Below are 18,811 nucleotides of genomic sequence, written 5' to 3'. Positions count from 1 at the left end.
TTTAAAACTTGGAATTCGTTAAAGATATTACCTTGATACTTAATAAAAATAATTAAATCTAACAATTATTGTGTTATTAAACATACTACTCTATAGGATTAATCAATAACATAAGTAGTCCAACATCATTAATATAGCTTAGTCATATAAGAAGTAAACTTTATACATTAATCCATACATAAAATTTTATCACAGTCAGATAGAAGCTGATATACGTGCAAAACTAAAACAAATGTATTTTACGAATTTTTTACAGAGCTTATAATAAATTTCGTTAAGAAAATGGAAAGTTAAATAAGGTTACCTTATAAGGAAAAATATTATTTGTGATAGAATTACTAGCGATAGTAATGTTGCCCAAACATGAGAGGGTGGAAAAGAAAAAGCTCCATACGAATACACTTGTACAGATGTGCATATTAAATAATTAAATATCGGCTGATGAGCTACGAAAATGCAGAAATATCAAAAAAACGGGATTCCCGCTCCGTTCACGTATTCAGAGACCAACTGGTTAGGACGAATGGCGAACACAGCCAGTAATAAAGGTCAATTTTTATTTTTCGAAGTCAATAGTAGTTTGTAGAGCGCCCTAAATGAAAACACAATAACGAGAACATACGTTATATTATTACACTTACATGACGCACGTTAATGCCTATTTGTACAAGCTTGTACTTGGACATCTGTTACGCTCCCAAGTGCGTTACCGTGGTGTTGTAAAGATTGTTGCCACAAACGTTATCACACAGTATGTAACGATTCCTTCTCATTCATATTAAAACATATTGCATTTTAATATATGCTTGTATTTTCAAGAAAAAGTTACGTAATTAAAACTACGTCCTTCATTTTTACTTTCCGCTTACAGCATACAAAAAAAAATGTAATTTTACAAACGAGTACAAAAAATAACTACTTATCGAATATTGGTCAATAATTTTCAAAAATATGCATATGTTACAACAATGTACTCCCACTGGAGATGGGAAATCTATACTTAGACCCAGAATATAGCATACTTACTGATACAGGTTTACCTTAATGATAACATCAAATTATTCACGCTCATAACCAAGTTGCTAACTAAGCTAAAATGACAGGTTTTTATTCTGTCGGTAACGTTCTGTTAAGGAGTACATTCTATGCTCCCCACTCAAAGAAATAAATTCAACTTGTGTAATCAGCATAATACCAGAGATGTGGTTAACGAAAACGACAACTGCTACACAGACGTACATAATATAGGAAAAAAAAAAAACATGATGGCTGCAGACTATTAAACACATGAACCCCAACCCCCTCACCCTTCCTCAGTAATCCACAACAGAAGAACAACAGAGCTAAATAAAAAGTAGCTCTATAGTTCAATATGTCAATTCAACATAAATTTAAATTAACTTAAAATAAACAGTACATAACATATCAGACACCATTCCATAAATGCATGGCTGACAAAAATAATTCACAAAGAACAAGTTTGCACATGAACTTTCAATATTATTCCACACCACTTAAATTACACATAAAATTGTCCATATTCCTGACAATCTTGAAGCCATCTCTCATTCTTCTCTACTCAAGAAAACATACAAATAAAATCATATATGTAGGCCTTTTCTTAAACCAGTCACCGCTCTTGCACCACATCTCTAAACTGAAAGTCAACTGTTAGGGATGGTCCTTATTTACAGGTGGCATTTCAGGTTAGAATTCCTTTAGCACTCACCCCTTAATTTTGTTCAAACATACAAAAATAATATTAAATGTCAAACTCCATCCATTTTCAACCACATTTAAAGGTTCCTCAATGACATATAAGCTTTAAATTGCAGTGGCATGGTATTATGTGATGTAAAAACATACTTGTTATATATTATCAATATTTAAAGTATATTATTATGTACATAATTACATGAAATTGTCTTCTATGCTCATACACAACTCGGAGGATGAAATGTTTCTGTTCTTTCTCTGTTACAATGGCATTATACTCCTCAGTAAAGATCACACCCCTTCCAGCATTGTAATTTACCACATTTCAAGTGTTGAACTGCCTGTAGTGCCTCTGAACTAATAGACTTAAGGACATAATTCAAAAACTCAAATGGAATTTCAAAGCACCTAAAAAAGTCTGTTGTGTTCTTTGTGACAAAATCATCAACTGACATGTCCTCCAACTTCTTGCACTCTGGAGGTATGTTCAAATCTTCCTTCTTATTTTGTACCTATACTATTGCTTGCTTTGTTTCTGTGGATATAGATGAATCAAAGAATGCCAAACTACTGAATTTCTCATTGAAATACTACAACTATACAGTAAATTCTCAACACGCAGATTTTGAAACAGCAAAATTCACCTTCTCATACCTAACAAAACTGTAGAATGTTAAGATCACTGTGACATCAGGATCAGTGAACTATGTCATAACATAAATTCAAACAAAACTACAGAAGTCATAGACACTTTTCCCTCACAGCCAACAAAATTACACTGCCTCATAAACATCCAGATGTTGAAGGCATATAATGCCTTGGCCATCCACCAGGCAGTGCTTCAAGTGTTATAAATTGTACACTACAAGGAGAAATACTATAAAGAAAGGTTTTGGTTAGTTCACGAAGTTCTCAACAATCGTATCTGAGCTGGCTAACCTAAATACATCTTGTAGAAAATTCAATGACACTGTTCTTAACTTCCTCTGTGGCTTCCAATACTTCATTGTGGTCAGCTGCAATTTTGTAACTGGACTGGTCCATGTATTCCTAAAATTGCTAGAACTGATTCAATACATGGACCACAGAAATGCCTATCTACAGTCTCTCAAAAAACATGCCAGGACAAGTTCTAAGATAATACAGAATATTACAGAAGTAAAAAGTAACAGCATGGATTTTTTTACATATGGAATACCTTGAACATTCTAAATAATGTGGAATATTCTGGAATATTACAGAACATATTAAAATATTTAAGAATATGCTAGAATATTACAAAATAATCTCAAACCTCCTAGAATTGTTTAGAATATTCTGGAAATTTTTACAGTATATCCTCACTTTATGGAAACTAATTGAAGGTAAATCGTGACAATGGAACTTAAAAATTAGAAACACAATTCATTTTATGGAAGGCTAAGTTTCATTTTTATTGAATCTTTAATGTATAAATTTGAAATTTTACTGGTTGATGGATCTGTACAATCCACAGTGAAAGGATTTCTGCATCAAATTTTATTTTGCTTATTGCTTTACACGACTAGGTTCTCAAGATTATTACCTCACATTTATGTTTAGTATTTGTAAATGTACTATCCCTGCTTCTCCCTCCCAGTAACTCCCCTACATCTTCCTGCAAAAACATCTCACACAATGATTAAGTAGTCTCTGGCAACTGTTTAAAATATTATACCTAATTTTTATTTCTACACCTCATTTTTAGTAATATCAATATTTTATCATGACACTATTCAATTTATATTAAATGTGTTTAGAACAGGTTCTCTATGTTTTAAATGTTCTTATTTATGTCTTGATGTTGAACTTTTTTCTGTAGGAATGCATCTTCAGTTACATAATTGGAACCTTTAGATAAGAAAACAACAGATTTTGATACATGAGCTTTCACTACTCACTAACCTTTTGAAGAATGAATTTATTCTGTATATTGAGGGATGTGTTCATTCAGAATATACAATTACCTTGAGCAACTGCTAAAGTTTTAATTTTCCTATATAGGAAATGTATTTCTAATAGGTATCTATCTCCATTCACAAAAATAGCTATTCTCATTTAATACTGCCCTCTACATGCAACTTTTTTTTTCACATGCCATAAGCCTTGTGCTCCCCCAAGATCAATGTAGTTCAACTATGTCTTGTATGCAAATCATCATGCAACAACCCTACAACAATAGGAGTATGACACACCCACCTCACACAGGTGATTTTACCAAACTATCACTAGAAGTTTTGGCAGAAAATGGAAGCACTAGTTATCTGTGGGGAGAAAGGAAGGGAAGTGCATGTGTTTTGGTTGGTTTGGTAATTCATGCAAAACTACACAAGGGCTATCTGCATTAGCCATCCCCAATTTAACAGTGAAAAACTAGAGGGAAGGCAGCTAGTCATCTGCACTCACAACCCTTGGGCTACTCTTTTATCAATGAATAATGAGATTGATCACCACATTATAATGCCTCCATGGTTGAAATGGCACACATGTTTGGTGGGACAGGAATTCAAACCCATAACCAGCAAGTGCACTAACCAAGATAAGTACCTATTGGAAATGCATCTTCAGTACAGTAAAATTATAACCTCTAATAAAGTACATTATCTTCATTCACATACATAGCTACAATTCTACATTGACTTGATGGAGGGACCAATGTGAAGAAAAGAAAAAGCATCCTAAAGACACATTAAAAGAGTAGATCCACTCAGTAGAGGATCATATGTGGAAGACCACACTACTTCTGTACCAGGTGTCACAGGCATGGGTGGAAATTGTGAAGAGCAAACCTAAAACAGATCTTTAAAAACAAACATTGAATAGGGATCCAAATCAGATGACTGTTATCTCAATCCCATAAAAGAATCTATGTGGATGTGAATAACAGGATGTGTCTCCAGGTGTAGAGTGGCTAAAGTGCAATGCACAGTAAACAGGAAGTCAACTGCATCTAAAAACCCAGTTGCTAGGAGCCACCATCTACACAGGGGTAGGATAAAAATCATAAAATCAATAAACTGACCACAACCCAAAACTACCATCCATGTGGTGATAGGAAAGAGGATCATACAGCCAGCAAGTCAGCTACAATCCAAAACCAAGCCACAATTGTTTGACCAACCTGAGAACCTGACTTCTGGACAATCAGTAAACTGTCTTAATCAAAACAAATTCAACAGGAATCACCCCCAATGCAATAACATCTTCAGTATAATAAAATAATTGAGGGACAATATAACAGGAAGAACTGTATTAATCTGCAGGTTCCACCACCCTTGCATAACCTATACTGATTGGTTCTACTCTGAATCCAAAACTTAGCCAGTGGGAACTGATAGCCATTTGGGAATAAGATGAGGGATCTCAATCAAAGGATTGAAATGTAATTTTGACTTCCCATTCAAAAACTCAAAACACAGAGATGGAGCATGAGATTGGATGATATATCATCATTTAAACCAGCATAACACCACCACCCTACTCACAACTGAATGTTTTTGTCATTATTTGTATTGTATATCAATATAACATTCAGAAGGATGCCTCCATGGTCCACCGACTCCAGCAGCTTGGATCTTCAAAGTGTTAAGGGCTCCTATACTCTACTGGTAGAAGGGGGGGGAATTCAGCAAAGAGGCTTGTATGTTTTTAACACTGGAGACAGTGCAATGGGAGACCATGATTTTTTTTTTTATTTTTTTCCCAAAAGCATATCACTTCTAATTTATTAAATCTAAAGAATGTCAGGGATAGGCAGCATTCTCCTCTTACTTCATCTGTGAAGTCTACAGTATGGTCCAGAACGGGCATGTGAACGAACCAAATATATCATGAGGAAAGCCCACAAGTTATCTTGTAGAATATGCTATCTGAACAGAGTGCATTTAGTGGCCATGGAAATTATAATTGTTAAGTCAGTTATCATGGCCTTACAATGTAGATTTAACTATACCTGAACAAGCACCACTCACCACAGAGCAGGATCCATAAAGAAAAAAAAGGCCATGTACCTGAAAAACAAGAGGTATACACACAAAAAGGTACCTTACACAGTCACAATATTGCTGAAGAGAACGATGACAACTAGTGGAAGACGGTACCTATATGAGTGAGAAACAATACCCAAAGTAGATAATTAATGGGATCAGAATAAAGTACTGTCAGAAAACATGTATTGAGAGTGTAAAAATATAACCAATACTGATGGTCATAAAAGAACCAAGTAGTCATTGTAATTTCAACTTCAATCCTTCTTATCACATATTACATCTAAGGTATAGTTACTGTAGAATTAATAATGCAATCCTAATCTGTTATCACCAAGTGTAATGAAACCTTAAAACTGACTTCATACAATTGCAACCTGAAGAATGCGAAATACTATAAACATTAAACAGTTTACAAAAACATACAAGTAGATTTTAACTACAGTGGAGACTGAAGTTAATGTTCAGAGAGTTTAAAGTATTTTTGAATTATTCAATTATTTAACTACTGTGTTTCTTGCTGTGGACAAAGCTTTTAATATATTAACTTAAAAGTTCAGTACATTGAAACAGAATGAATTGTTAACATCAAATAAATATAATGTTATCATTTCTGCTACTCCGGTTTTTCTTTTACACAAATAGAAAAAAATAATGGAATGAAGTCCACAAATTGCTCTTTCACATATTAACCATTTCATTAGCTTCTAGCTCATTAATACATTATACTACAACACCATTTTCTGGATAGTTACTATCAAAGTACTTGAGTCACAATGATTTAAATTAAAATATGCAAGATATTAGAGAATATTTAAGAAATATTTGAGTAACACAACTGTCAGAAAAAGTACTGTTATACATTTGTATTTATACATTTATTACATGCTTTATAATCTAATGTAAATTCAATGTTCCTGTAAAGTTTACAATTCATTAGAATATCCTAAAAAAGATCTGGAAAAAAAATTCAGTCAATATATATGTTTTCATAAAGTTACATAAAGGTTCTGTAGATCAGTCTTTATCTACTATTACAACAACTTAAATTATTAATGTAAGAAGCAAGGTATATTATACTATTTATTTTGTTAAACATTAAAGGTTTGATCAAACCTAGTAAAAAAAAAAAAACTACAAATGAAATAAAGCTCTAAACAAAGTCAGAATGTTTCTACATAGTAAAATTTACTTCCTTGTACTCAACAACATGCTACAGCTTTGAAAAATATGCAAGTTTAAGTGAACTTTTAACATTTTAAAACTGAGAGAGATAAACTTATTATAATGCCTACCAAAATTTAGCACAGCCTCTACAAAGATCATTATAAATTTCAACTCCTAGCATTATAATTATTTTAATGTGATCACATTTTCAACTATAATTTTTTTAAAGTTATGTACATGCACTCACATTATGTATCCAGTAATATAAAACTGATCTTTAGTCTTCCCTGTCTTGGATATGTTTCAGTGGACTAGTATTTTATAATGTACAGTCACATTTCAATTATTATACATTATGTATATGTATACGTATTATTTAGAAATACATGATTAAACTTATTTTTCTTAAGATATAGAACAATAAATCTAAAAGTAAAGCAATTATCTCTTACTGCTACAACCTTTGCATTTGGTTGCTGCTGGACGTAGGTTGCTAAGTCTTAAAATTTTGCACATGGAGCATTCCAAACAATTTTTTTTTTAGGTTTTATATATATACAGTTGAATAACTAAAAAATAAATAACTATACTGAAACAATAGAATTTCATTATATTAAGCTTAGTAACTAAGACATTTAAATGTTAAAAACATGAAACTTTGAAAAGACTAAAGACACTACCTACCTCCTTGGAAACTTGGATGAAAAGAACATGGTAGCCTTTTCAAAGATTAAAATGGCTGAGAAAGCAGTTCTGTGAACATTCTAAGCTGTTGACTGGTTATTCTCATGTCATATACTGTAGTAAGAGTATACAAGGACCATTTCAAAAAAATGGAAAGAAGTGAACAGGGCCACTGTGTTTGATTCAGTACATAAACCATATCTCAGCAAAATAAAAAGATGAAAGGTTCTTATTTTATATTCTAGCTTGATAATATGGTAATTTGAGTTCTTAATTTGTACGAAACTACTTAGTTTTTGACATCACAAACATCTAATTTTAAACAGTGCTGCATTTAACATAACACATCTAAATATAGATTTTAGTGAGTTGTGGTATGTTAATATTTACTTTTTAATTAAGAAATTAACTTATCATATACACATTAAAGTTTGAATTACAATCTACAATTTGATTCCAAGCTTATTGATATTAATTCATAAAAAAGTAGTTAAATAAAATTTGAATGCACATCAACATACATGATGACATGACCTTTGACCTGTGAGCCATTGCAAAAGGGTTAATTTAAGTTGGTTCAGCTTAACTCAGTGTTACAATTCACAAAAATTGATTGATTGATTAATTTAGTGTTTTATGGCACAAAGCAGCTAGGCTGTCTGTGCCAAACGTTCAGTAAAAAGGTAAAAATAAAATAAATGTAGTAAAATACATAAAAGGAAATGAAGGTAAAACAAAACATCATTGAAAAAGAGAAAAAAGCATAAAACCAATGTTGACACCTAGTCTACAATGTTAAGAGAGAAAGCAGAGAAAGAGAAGTTGTAAAGGACTTTCTCTAGCAAAATGGTAATGATCATAACCCACCAGGAAGACTAACAGGTAAGTACAAGAACCACCGTCAGTCTTTCCAGTCCTGGTTCCGGGATGTGTGTCTTTATGGCCAGTACCAAAAGGTAAAGTAATAAAATTGTTAAAAGACTTGCAGCAAAATTGTAATAACAACTGGCCAGGACGACTAATGGGTAGTTCAAACAGCAGCGTTAGTCACCTGAAGTTGGCCTTTCCAGTCCTGGTGTCAAGTTATTTAATGTTCTGGCCATTTTCCAATGTCAAACTGAACTAGAGAGATTGAAACTCTGAAAAGGGAACCACAATTAAAAAGGTGTAATGAATAAATATCAAACACTTATATGAGGTTAAAAAGATTAATGGCCATTAAAAAACTAAAAACTTTATCAAGGTGGAAAGTGTCACCATCACCAATAACACTGTCCAATGTTACAGACAAACCCTGGGCCAGAACATGTTTACAATAGTGCCGTCGTTGAGAGTCATAACAATGGCAAGAAAGTAAAATGTGGCTTACAGTAATTTGAGTGTTACACAAACTACACATTGGTGCATCAGTTCCAGATAAAAGAAAATGATGAGTTAAAAAAATGTGACCAATGTGTAGTCTAGTTAGAACAACTTCCTCCTTCTGAACCTTACAGAAGCTAGATGGCCAAAGCCCAATATAGGGTTTTATTTGAAAAAGCTTGTTGTCACATTGCTCACTCCAAGTGGATTGCCAGCTGGCATGGAGCCGAGCCTTGAATACAGGAATAGGCACAATGGTGATAGTGCCAGAGCAGATAAATTTAGCTGCCGTGTCAGAGAACTAAGGGAGTCAGTATAAATAGTGCAGTCGAAGAACTGCTCAGCTTCAATATGATCCACAGCAAGAGATATCGCATACAGTTCAGCAATGAACACAGAAGCTGTAGAGGGGGATTTTGCGCGCAACCACCGAACCACAACAAACCACGGCAGAGCCCACAAAATTACCCGATTTGGAACCATCCGTATAAATTGGAATGGAATGATTGTTTGAAAGATGTTCAGTAAATAAAAGACGGTACTTCCAATCAGGAGTATCTGCCTTTTTCAGATGATTTAAAGAAAGGTCACATTTGGGGGCTGTAATAAGCCATGGGGGGATGGGATGACCAGTGGATAATGCAATGTTATCCAAGGACAGACCCAATTCACCCAATTGTGCCTGGATGCGAAGGCCAAAAGGAGCAATGGCAGATCATCTGTTCTGAAAAGTAAGGCCCACTGAGGAAGGAAAACACATCCCAAGGTGGGATGCTTTGGTAAGGAACGAAGTTTCACACAGTACAGTAAAGACAGTTGCAAACGGCAAAGGTGCAGAGAAGGTTCGTGAGATTCCACGTATAAGCTCTGAACTGGAGAGGTGTGGAAAGCCCCAGTGCAGAGTCGAAGTCCTTGATGATGAATGGGGTCCAGCATCTTCAAGGCCGAGGGTCTAGTATAAAGGTCAGCTTACGGTCAAAGATAAGTCCCACGAACTTGGTCTCAGGGACTACTGGCAGCGAAACTTCACCGATACGGAGTTCAGGATCAGGGTGAATACCCCATTGGCGGCAAAAGTGCATGCAAACGGTTTTAAAGAGAAAAATTAAAGCTGTTCGCCATAGTCCACTTCATTACACCATTGAGGGCAGTTTGTAGTTGCTGCTCAATATATCTCATGTTTGACGACTGACATGAGATGTGAAAGTCGTTGACATAGAGCCCGTTTGCAACAGTGAGTTGTTCATTGATGGCATTTATCTTTATACTGAAAAGTGTGACACTCAAAACACAGTCCTGAGGGACCCCACGTTCCTGTACCAAAGAACGGGAAAGTGTTGAACCCACACGAACTTGGAATCTCCTGTCCATTAAAAAAATTTTAATAAATATGGGTAAATGGCCACGTAACCCATATATATGAAGGTCTCGCAAAATGCCATACCTCCATGTTGTGTCATAAGCCTTCTCAATGTCAAAGAATATTGAAACAAGATGTTGGGTAGGGTGGCACCAACCACGGCCAGTCTCGCTCAAAATTATAGGAAAATGATCACTGCCTAGTGGATTATTGCAAACCCTCCATGAAAAATGGGAAAATAATGAAGGGGAGCAAACCAAGAGATCAATACCAGTAAAGGACTGACTAGGTGCATGAAAAAAAGTGGAAGAACCAGTATTGAAAAGAGAAAGATTGTGATCAGAGATCATACACTCTACAGAGTGACCATTTCTATCAATAACAAAGACAGGGTGGGCACATGCTGATCAACCAATAGTGCAACCCCTCCATGTACTCGTCCATCACACAGCCTGTCATTTCTGTACAGAGAAAACTACCGAATGGTGACTGTATCAGTAGGTTTTAGAAATGTTTCTTGTAAGGAAAGACATACAGGATAGTAGGAAGCAATCAGTGTTTTGATATCATCCAGATTAGAACGTAAACCTCAACTGTTCCATTGTATCAAGGTGGCCATTTTTAATGACAGGTAGGTGAAGTGGCTGGAGAACCCTTCTGTTTATGACCACGTCTTTTTTCCTTACTGTCCTTATTCGGAGGAGGTCTATCGACCTCCATGGATCCTGCTCTGGGTCGATTGGGCATGTTCGTTGTTGGAAGGGGATTCCAGTGACTGAGGATGCAAACGAATGATTGTTTTGCATCGTGGGGTGGGAGAAAAAGATGTATCAGAAGAAATGCCTGTATTTGAAACCAAAGGTGTGGATCTTGAGGTTTGATGGAATGTATGGGAGGAACAGAGATGGGTGTAAAAGTCAATTCATCAACCTTTTTAACCATGGAGATCAAAAGGCTTTTCATTTGTTTTGAAAACAATTCTCTTGGAGACACAAAGAGATCTGTCTGCAATCCCACTGTAGTTGTGGAACAAAGTGCAGCACTATATGTCCGAGATGGAGTGGCGGGCAGCAATTTCAGAGTCTCAGGATAACTAATGTCATGAGTTGTTTTCAAATGCTGCACCTCTTTTACTTCCAATCATTTTGGGCAAGAACAAAAGTAGGAAGGGTGGAAACCATTGCAGTTGACACAATGTGGGTCCGTGTCACACTCACAGGTATCGTGGTCCTTGCCACCACAATGAGCACATGTCAGGAAACCACGACAGGAGGTCTTTGAGTGGCTGAACCTCTGACATTGGAAACACGGAAGAGGGTTTGTAATGTACAGCCGTACCCTGCAAATTAGATAACCTGCCTTGATGGTGGCAGGTGCATGTGGTGGTATAAATGTCAAAACGAGGATATTTGTCGGAAGTGTAACTCCGTCTTTGCGAGTAGAGATGCGCCTCACTGCAGAAACTCCTTGAGTGGAAAGACCAGCGAGAATCTCTGACTCGGGGACGTTCTTCAAATCCCTTTCAACAATAACTCTTCGTGATGAATTCAAGGTAGCATAAGGGGTAACCTCAATAGGTACATCCCCAATTGCCTTTGAATTCAAAAGGAGTTCACTGTGTTGGGATGTGGATGTTTCAACCAATATATCTCCAGATCGAAGCTTCTTTACTGACTTTGGAGAGCCAGCAAGTCCCTCTTGTCCCTTCTGAATAAAAAAGGACATTTGCCCTAAGGGTTTTCCTGAAAGAGAATGTAATATAAGAAAATGGGATACAGGTGTTACAGATGCTAAAGATTGCTGCTCAGAGTCTTCAAGACGTGGTCGTTTACCTATTGACTGTTTTTTCACTATTTTATTTAAATTTTTTGTTGGAGGATCCATAGGAAAAAAGGAAAATTTTGGTACCCACTGACCCCATCCACCATGGAGCCCTACAAGGGGATGTACTACAAAGTCATGCAAAGACATTGCAGCAAAGCCAGGGTTTCATGAGCACTATACCCAAACACCAGCATCAGACACAATGTCCACAACACCTGTTGAAAACTTCCAACACTGGTACTTGGTTGACTCTAGCCCAAATGGACCAGCTGATTGACCCAAAGGCTGCCCATCTACAGGAATTAAAGGCCAAAGTGGTGTGTTATGGTTGGACCCTTCAACCACCAGGATCCTCTGCTCCCCTTCACGAATCACCACGCATGGCAAACACGTGGGCGGATGTTTAGATCCCAGAGGAGGTAAACTAAAAGAGCAGAAACTTTTCTGGAAGGTCCCCTTACCACGTACAGGAATCCACACCGAGTGGTTCACAAAAATAATCAAGTTACTGAAATTACAGTTTCCAATTATTACTATTTTTTAATTAATTCATTTATCCAAACCTCATGTGAGAATACATTATTAATAATCCAAATGATTAATTTATTATGAAATTAAATTTATCAACCAGTTTTCTAATATCATAACTTTTTAAATATACTAAAGTAAAATAGTGCTATATCTATTCTAAGTACATGTAGATTTTTAACACTCTGCTCCCGTGCTGTTTATATATGAGTGACATAGTTTCACAGTAATGTACAATATCACTCACATAAGAGTAACACACAATGTTGTTAAATCCACGTCATGCAAATGTAATTCACAAAACTTTAAATTTGTTAGGGGCTATCTGAGTCTAGTTCTTAAGGCTTATTCTTAAGCTTTTGTTATGATTTAAAAATAATGTTTAGGCAGAAAAACACTTGTATATACATGTATTATAACAATACAAAGGTGATTTTATAAACATACACATATATATTACAAAACAAGCATCTGAATTGTAAATCTTTGTGAAAAATAATTTTTTCTATTTTTTTTTCTCAACTGGGTTATTTACTACAAAAATAAAATACACCTCTTGTTAGAACAAACATGATGGAAATGACATGGTCCTGTAAGTAAATGGAGTTTCATAAGGTTCATATCACTTTTTTTTAATTAACAAAACCCATATTTATACCTAATAACTCTAAACCTGGCAAAAAATTACTGTTTGATATAAAAAGTGAAGTTGGGTCAAGAAAAAATTCCATAAATATAACCTTGGGAGGAAATGTGTTAATTGTTTTTAATTCATCACACTTAACCGATATTTATATAAAATTTGAAGAATGTGTAAAATTACTTATGACAAGTTGGGAATCAATGACAAAAGGGGCTTCATATTTATTTTTAATATTTGATTTAAGTGTTACAAGGAAAATGTTTGTTCTCACAAAGTATAAAAAATTATGAATATGCTACAAACATTCACAATTAATGCATTAAAAATATCACATGAATAAAACCTTTTTTTTTATATCTACATAATAGCTATAGTTAGGAAAAGCAACAGAACAGCATATCATGACTAAATATGTTGTGTTTTTTTCTGAATAGCTTGTTTTCTTAGAAGTCTGAAAAGGTTTAAAAATAGTTTTTAAAAAACAAATTCCAAGTAACAGATGGCAATCAATATTCTTTTTGTTTTATTATGTGTGTAATAAAATTAAAGTAAAAAATTAAAATTAAGACATTTTTAAGTGAAAACAAAGAAGGCTAAAAATAAAATGCAATTTATAAAACAAAAGGATAAATTAAGTTGAATACTTAATAAAATCTAAAACAATTCATCTTAAAGAACACAAGCCATAAATGTTCATAGAAAAATATAGTATATGCACAGCAAAATACCTGTTCCACGAAAAATGTCCCAGAATTATTATAATTATTAAAAATATCTATCAAGAAACTTCAATTTTTTTTAATTGTAGGTTGATTTAACTGTAACATCTTTCCAAGAAATGTTAACAGATTTCAGGCTGTCCTCAGTTATAGTTAAAATACACACTATACTTATCTTCTTTAGTTTTACCTCTCCAGTTCCATTTACTTAAATTATACTTGCAAATATATTTTATTTCCTGTCTACTTTCACTGTAAATAATGAAAATGAAATACATCTAACCAGGACTGCTGATTATGATGGTTGCAACATTACAGATACTGTAACTGAAAACATTTATAAAAGATCAGTGAAAAACACTGACCTATTATAAACAATTGACAGAGAAACTGATATATACCTGTCATAAGTAATTATGAACAGTGTCAGTATGTTCAAATTATACCAAAAAATATATATTCAAATTTAGAAAATTTTTATTATCTTCAATTTTTATTACAGTAGTAACTTTTATTGTGCTTATATTAGTCACAATTACTGATCAGCTAAGTTTTACTCATCTTATTACAGTTCTAGTCCAAGGTTCAAGCCGTCAGATATCTTTACTATTTTGATTTTGTGAAATTAAATATTTTTCAACATTTAGGCTGATAAATGCAAACCTTTTATAAAATATTTATGTAAGACAGTCTAAAGTAATTAAATTTTAAAAGGAAAAAAAGGAATTATAAAGATTATTGGAAGTACATTTTGTATACTTTCACTGCTTTAAACTTCACGTGCAAACACTACACTTTTACATTTTTATTCTGCATCTACTTGGACAACGGTGTTAATGATGTTACGAATTACTGTAAAGTACCCGCTTCACGTCGTTAAAAAAAAAGTTTCACAGATTCACCGACTCTGTGTGAAAATACATAGTAATAGCATGACAACTCAGAGCATTGGTTAATAGTGTGTTTAATAATAGGTTATATTAAATGTTTCATTAAATACAACATTAACTTGGAGTAACTTAACTGAATGTATCATATACAATAAGATATAATAAAATTATTGTATTTAGGGTATAAAAAATATTAAGATATTTCACATTATTACTGTACAGGTAATCTTGTGAGGATATGACACACATACTTGCATAAAACAAACAGAATTATCTAACAAAATTCAAGTTTCCTTAGACTGTAATGCCTACCTGTTGATGTTACTTGTTAGAATATAAAGTTAATATTATTAATTTGTTAGTTAAATTTCATGTATACGCCCATAACTAAGAGGCACTAGTAATTAATAGTTTGTACCAGTACCAGTATTACTGCTATTCAATCATTTTATGGTAGAAATATAAAATAACAGTCCATAAAAAAACCTTAAATATGTTTTAATAAGAAAACCTACCTTACAAAAACATCGTTCTCCTGGACCACGTGAAATTTTCGAGTTTTGGTTAGTGAAAAAATCACTTCCATAATAAGTGTTGTCACTACAGTAGGTTGGAATGACACAGAGGATTATACTTAAAAACGCTATGTATTTCCATGTCACTGAAAATACAATCTCAGTATTAAATACTGATGTTCCCATAGGAAAGTCGTAATTGGGAGCTTGAACTTTGTAGGCTTAAATTTAAAAACCCTTAAAAAGTAAACCCGTAGATCCTACACTAGCCCTGAAATAACACAAACGCTATTGTGACTTAACCCGAATAAGTCTATAGAATCTTTAAATTTGAATTGAAACTGATTTTACCTACTTGAATTTACATCGATCCCTCAAAATTGCATCACCTTACTAACGCATCCCCACGTACAACTTGTCATAGCCACATATTCCAGCGCAGGCGCAAAGGCGTTCACCCATTTGTACTTTGGGTACACAAATATAAATAAAACATTCAGTCTGGTTATCTAGGCAAAAGCATTCAGTAAGCTACTTCATTAAATATTTTTAACGCTAAACTGTTTCAACCTTATTTAAAAAATAAAACAATGACTGTCAGTTTTTGAGTAAAAATACGTTATCATTGTTTTTCAGGTGTAGAGAGGTAAAAGCGGAAGTACGTACACACATCTTGACGAGATCTTAGCAATCATCTCTTGAAAGTGTGTTGCATGTCACGTGAAGAAGTGTCATGCCAGAGTGGTGCGAGAAAGCAAAAGAGGACAGTGGGATTAACTATATGGAGAAGTATCCTATATAACTTAACGTTGTGTGTTTGTGAATTGATTTTTTTTTTTTTTGTCTGCGAACTCTTCCCACAGTTTTGGAGCTATCAGGACCGGACTAAGTGGGTGAACTTGGGACACCCCAGAAAGTGTTTGATTATTCGTTGATTTTCACACAAGCTAATCGAGAGCTATTTGCACTGGCTGTCACTAATTTTGAACTCATAAGCTGGCTAGTAAGGCAGCTAGTTAATATCACTCACCGCCAACATATGATGTATTTCTATTTAAATATAAAGATATATTATGATATATTATTTTTATATTGAAGAACACAGTAGCTCAATGGTACACCTAAAGGCTTATAAGGGTAAACCGGGTTTCGCTGTGGGCAAAATACAGATAGCCCATTGTGTAACTTTTCGCTTAGCAATGAGCAAAAAAAAAGAAGCCATCTTACAATTATTATTTTTTATTCATTAATTAAGTTTACAACTTCGCGCCTTGCCCATTATATTCCATCCAACGGTTAGTAAAGGTGTAGAAGATCTTGTAAATGACTGCCATTCTGTTTGGGTTAAAGGTTTCAGTTTATAAAGCCCTTGAATTACGTAATCTATCATCTTAAAGTATTGTGATTTATCAGATTCTCCGCTGATACAGCAGTAAGTCTTTGGATTTACATTGCTAATATCAGGGGTTCGATTCCCCGCGGTGGACACAGCAGATAGTCCAATCTGGCTTTGCTATAAGAAAAACACGAGTCAACGTATTTCAAGTATTACTGTTGTAGTGGATATTACTCTCAACAGATGGCAGTAAAAGCAAACAACCCTGAGAATTGAGGAAATGTACCGTATTTACAGTTATAAAAGGGTACAGCTATGATGAAAATAATTTATTTATATAAGGCATTATTAAATTGAATAAACTAAATAAAAACTGGCATTTTCAGCTTTTTCTCATTTAACGTGCAAGGAAAATTTTAAAATACGAGTAAAACAGTATTCTGGATTTCCTCTGCCTTTCTAAGCTCCAACAAACATTACTTTAGAAAAAGTATTTCATTTATATAACAATATATACGTTACCCTTTGCCACTGTATACAGGTTAAGTAGTAACTCATTGACGATGAATACGAATGTCGCATTAATCAAGGACAAATAAGAAGTTTCTATGCTGTTGTGTTTTTGTTTGTTTGTTTTTCCACATAAAACTTAAAAGAAGGCTAAGTATGTTATTATCGTTTTCCAGACAGATGTTTATTATTGATTATGCTTTATTTACTACGTTTTCAACAACGATAAGTTCGTTTAAAATGCGTAACGGGTCCATTAGTAATTAGTTGTCTTAAATAATAGTATTTTAGTTTGAGTAACATGTTATTAGGGACTCCACAACCACTAAAGTCATTGATCTAACAAGCAAGCAACGTGGTGCCTAGATAATTCTGGAAAATATGCTCAAAATGAGAGTGGGGTTTGTAACATTTGAGATTAGGGCTAGTATGCGAGTCGAATGAGATTTGATGTCAAAGTAGCTGAACTACTGCCGCACTTAACCTTAACAAATTTAACTCGCAAGGGTTTAATTAAAGTTGTTTTTTTATTATTTTAGTTAGTTTTTAGTGCTTTCACAGCTTTAAAAGACTACCTTTCAGCCGATAGCTCTACTAACAATGTTAAATGTGTAGAAATAGCCAAGACTTGCAATTTTTACTTTAATATTAACAAATAATTTTGTAGTATATTCGATAAAGACTGTGGATATAACAATTCTTCTTTGTCGGGATTCGGTCTATGTTTTGGATCTTGAAAGATAAGATTCAGCCTGAACTCTTCCTCTATATTTGGAATTGTTATTTAGTTTGCACTGAATTGAGCATTAGGTAACTATCCTTGTACTTTGTTGCTGCGTTACTCACATCATGTTAACTTTTTTCCATTGCACACAGTTTTGTACCATGCCCAGTTAATAGGGTAATATTTTTACTAACTTCACTTACTTTTGTTTGTTTTTTGTTTTTTTTTTAATTTCGCGCAAAGCTACATGAGGGCTATCTGCGCTAGCCGTTCCTAATTTAGCAGTGTAAGACTATAGAGAAGGCAGCTATTCATCACTACCCACCGTCAACTCTTAGACTACTCATTTACCAACGAATAGTGGGATTGACCGTCACCATATTATGACCCCGCGGCTGAAAGGGCGAGCATGTTTGGTGGGACGGGAATTTGAACCCGCGACCCTCAGAATACGAGTCGAACGCCTCAACCCACCTGACCATGCCGGGCCTCTCCATTTATGTATGATAGCACTATTAGTCCGTGTTTACCATACAATTATACTTAGCAGTCAAATACATATACACACCTATTTGTACCCCGATGCAATAACGGTAAGTCTTCGGATTTACATTGTTAAAATCAGGAGTTCGTTTCCTCTCGGTGGATACAGCAGATGGCCCAATATGACTTTGTTATAATAAAAAACACACACACACCTATTTCTACATACAAAACTTTTTTATTAAATAGAGCAACGTTTGTCTCTAGGATTCAGTTAGCTTAGCACTGTTTGGTCTATAAGATTCTTATTTATAACGTATGAAGGGAAGAAGCACTTAGGGCTTAG

At 34.3% G+C, this 18,811-nt stretch overlaps 1 protein-coding gene across 2 annotated transcripts in view; it reads right to left on the bottom strand.

Annotated features, from left to right (window-relative positions):
* LOC143225738 (ERO1-like protein beta) overlaps nt 1–16,111 on the bottom strand; it is a 43,104-nt gene extending 26,993 nt beyond the window's left edge. Inside the window, exon 1 of one of the 2 annotated variants that reach the window (XM_076455670.1) lies at nt 15,413–16,111. In XM_076455670.1, the coding sequence (XP_076311785.1) occupies nt 15,413–15,598 (186 nt within the window). In that variant the 5' untranslated portion in view covers nt 15,599–16,111. Of the gene's footprint in view, nt 1–304; nt 522–15,412 lie in introns of those variants that run through there. The other variant, XM_076455671.1, reaches the window with a different exon arrangement.
* Between the last annotated feature and the right edge of the window lie 2,700 nt (nt 16,112–18,811).

This window comes from Tachypleus tridentatus, chromosome 9 (assembly GCF_004210375.1).
Source record: "Tachypleus tridentatus isolate NWPU-2018 chromosome 9, ASM421037v1, whole genome shotgun sequence".
Classification (NCBI taxonomy): domain Eukaryota; kingdom Metazoa; phylum Arthropoda; class Merostomata; order Xiphosura; family Limulidae; genus Tachypleus; species Tachypleus tridentatus.
This window is presented reverse-complemented; position numbering and strand designations above follow the sequence as displayed.